This window comes from Leishmania infantum, chromosome 14 (assembly GCF_000002875.2).
Source record: "Leishmania infantum JPCM5 genome chromosome 14".
NCBI lineage: Eukaryota > Euglenozoa > Kinetoplastea > Trypanosomatida > Trypanosomatidae > Leishmania > Leishmania infantum.
In genome coordinates this window covers 262,259-265,716 of record NC_009398.2, presented here as the reverse complement: position 1 = coordinate 265,716, position 3,458 = coordinate 262,259, and the positions used below count along the sequence as shown (strand labels likewise).

The following is a 3,458-nucleotide window of genomic DNA, read 5'->3' as shown; positions in this document are numbered from 1 at the left end:
AGATAGGACGTTGATGCGGACATCACCCAAAATTCACTTCTCCCTCTTTCTCTGTTTTCGCTTTTTTGTGTCCGTGAACGTGCCCGGGCGACCTGGAGACACCCCAGCGTGGCATCTCAGGGTCCGGTGCCCCCCCCCAAATCACCCCCCACTCATTGTGGGGAGGAAGCCGAGCAGCCCCTTCGCCGTGCCAGCCACCGCGCCACTTCCGGTGGTGACAGTGTCGAGCACCTACGACGTAAGGGTGTGGGCTCCGTGCGATTTAGCGCCACTGAGGTTGGCGGTGAGGCCGTGGGATGGCGTTGCGTTGGAGCTGCATGCGACCGTGAACACGTTTGCACGATTCGTATGATGGGTAAAGCGTCTGCGCGACTCCAACGTACGCCACGCGGCCATGGCTGCCTACCGGTGCCGGGAGCCTGTGCCGCGCCGAGAGGGGGGAGGGATGCAGCACGTGCGCCCGGCATGATGGGGGAGCGGCTGTGAGGCGACCTGCGAGGCGGGCGGGTAGCGCTGGAGGCAGGGGCCGTGCTCCGATGGCCGGGTCGGCATTTTGCTGTAAGGCGTGTCCACCGGCTGCCTCGCACCACGCGATGGGGCCTGTGACGGGCCGGGGGGAGGGGGTAGGAGTGGCGTGTCACCCTGGTTGCACGGCGGAGAACGGACACGTTGAAAAGGCCGTTCTCCTGTCGGTCTGTCGAGGTGCGCATCGCTCTAGCGCAAGCCCTGACTTCCTTACCGGTGTTGTGCGTGCGCGCTGCAGACTCCGCCACCCCTCTCCCTGTTCGGCTGTCTCTCTCTTTGTGTGTGTGTGTGTGTTCGCCGTTGGAAGGTCTCATTCGCCGCGGTTGACCGCTGTTTTTCTGTCTCCGTTTCCTTTGACGGTGCCGTTTTCTGGTCCCGGTGTATGGAGGACGCGGCGTGGGCTGTGAGGTCGCTCTCCATGTTTGCATGTGTGTGTGTGTGTGTGTATGTGTAGACGGAGGGGGTCGTTTCTCTTTGAACAGCATGACGAGCGCTTAAAAAGATAGGAACGAAGTGCGAGGGGGAGGCGGTCGGAACGGGTGACGAAGCGAGACGGCGCTCTCGTGGGGAGCTGCGGTGTCGGTCGAGCCTTCCCTCCGTGGAAGAGCGTGTCTACCGCATGTGCAGTAGCAGTGGCGGCAGGATGCTGTTGGCCGGGCGACGTGGCCCTTGCCGCTGAGGTAGCCATAGCTATGTGGCCACCTCCCTTCACCTCCGATACCACAGCTGAGGCGCATGAGCTCATTTTTGCTACGGGCGCTGCGTGCATGAAAGCGAGGCATCCTACTAATGCGTCCTCTCTCCATCCTTCTCTCCTTGTGACACAGACATGCCAGCGCCAACTGCGGACACTACACTCTCCCAGAGCCGTTTCTCTTACTCTTTTCGCCAGCACGAACACACGCACACACACGTGGTGGTAGCAGCAGCAGACCTTGCCCCCCCCCCATCCTCCACCCCCTCCCGTACATCTTTTTCAGCAGGCAAGCCAAGAAAATGGTGCAGCTTCTCGAGTCCTTCAGGAGCGACAATGTCTGCCAGTGGATGGCCGACCACATCGAGGTGCCAGTTCTCATTGTGGGCCTGTACATGGTGATGGTGTTGTACATCCCTGACGCGTACATGAAAAACCGCGAGCCCTTCAATCTGCGCCAGCTGAACATGGCGTGGAACCTTCTGCTGACCGTCTTCTCCATCTGCGGCACCTATTACTGCCTCCCGCAGCTGTATCGCACGATCTTTGTGCCGGAGTTCACCGTGCACGACTACACCAACGGTGGCCATATCCAGTGGAAAGGCGGCGTGTACAACGCGTTTTGCTACTGGAACAAGAATATCTTCTACGATGGCCCCGTCGGCGCTTTCTTATGCCTCTTCGTCCTCAGCAAGATCCCTGAGATGCTCGACACCGCCTTCCTTGTCTTTCAGAAGAAGCGCGTCCGCTTCCTCCACTGGTTCCACCACATGACCACGATGCTGTACTGCTGGCATTCGTACGCCATGAACATCTCCGGTGCCCTCGTGTTCGCTGGCATGAACTACGCCATGCACTCCATCATGTACTTCTACTACTTCATCTGCTCCTGCGGGTACCGGAAGTACGTGCGCCCTAGCGCGCCGGTCATCACCTTCCTCCAGATTGCGCAGATGGTGGTGGGGATGACCGTGCAGGCCGTGACGCTGTACGTCCTGGGCTTCACGAATAGGCGTTGTGACTCGAACGCGGCGAATGCGCGGCTGGGCTTCATGATGTATCTGTCCTACTTCATCCTCTTCAGCAAGCTCTTCTACGATAGCTACCTGAAGCCCGCGCCGCCGCACTCGGCTGCCGCGAAGCATAACGATGCCACCGCTGTCCCGAACGGCGAGCCGGCAGCAGTGAAAAAGGCTCAGTAGAAGTACAAGGCGGGCCTCCTCGCCTTCCACGCAGCCCCTCTCGCTCGTCCCCATCGCTGCCTGAGACGGCGTCGTCGTTTTGCGCTCGGCCAGCACAATTCGCATGCTCGCGCGCACGCCCATCCCCCCCCCCGGCTCCTTTGCGTTGTCCACCATGCTTTTGCCCCTCTTTCGTGTCCTTTTCTGTGTGTTTGCCTCCTCTCGTCTCCGTAGATTGCGGCATGCACGGTGCTCACCTCGGCCCTACGCTCCGCACTTATGCGGATAACTCAGAGGCGGCACGCGAGGCTCTCCTCCACCAACTGGTCTCTGTCCGCCCCCATCCCTTGCGTGCACACTTTACCCGCACACTCTCGCGGCCATGGTTTGGATTCACTTCCCTGGAATGAGCAGGCGGAGCACGTGTATGCAAGTCCCACTTGTTCATCCAGGTTGTCACGCGGGGAAGGGTGTGATGGCGTGTGAGCCATGGGGTTTGGAGGGCGACGAAAAAGGTTCAGCCGCTTCTGCAGTGGCAGCCTGTATCCGTGGCCAGCGGGCAATAAGGAAACGAGTGACGTGTGAGGGGAGCGACGGACGAGAGACGGGCCAACTCGCCGCGAAGGCGAGCGACGAGGCGAATCGAAGTTATGCGTTCCTCATTTTTGTTTTTCTCTTGTCTTCTCCCTCCCACCCTCTGTCACGCCTCCTTCACGATAAGGACGTTGATGCGGACATCACCCAAAATTCACTTCTCCCTCTTTCTCTGTTTTCGCTTTTTTGTGTCCGTGAACGTGCCCGGGCGACCTGGAGACACCCCAGCGTGGCATCTCAGGGTCCGGTGCCCCCCCCCCCAAATCACCCCCCACTCATTGTGGGGAGGAAGCCGAGCAGCCCCTTCGCCGTGCCAGCCACCGCGCCACTTCCGGTGGTGACAGTGTCGAGCACCTACGACGTAAGGGTGTGGGCTCCGTGCGATTTAGCGCCACTGAGGTTGGCGGTGAGGCCGTGGGAATGGCGTTGCGTTGGGAGCTGCATGCCGACCGGTGAACACGTTT

General features: G+C 60.4%; 1 protein-coding gene across 1 annotated transcript; it reads left to right on the top strand.

Moving 5' to 3' along the window:
- Positions 1-1,521: 1,521 nt before the first annotated feature.
- Positions 1,522-2,421, top strand: LINJ_14_0730 (beta-ketoacyl-CoA synthase; the record flags this gene model as incomplete). The annotated part of the gene is made up of 1 exon (XM_003392316.1): positions 1,522-2,421. The coding sequence occupies one exon, from the start codon at positions 1,522-1,524 to the stop codon at positions 2,419-2,421; it is 900 nt and encodes a 299-aa protein (XP_003392364.1).
- Between the last annotated feature and the right edge of the window lie 1,037 nt (positions 2,422-3,458).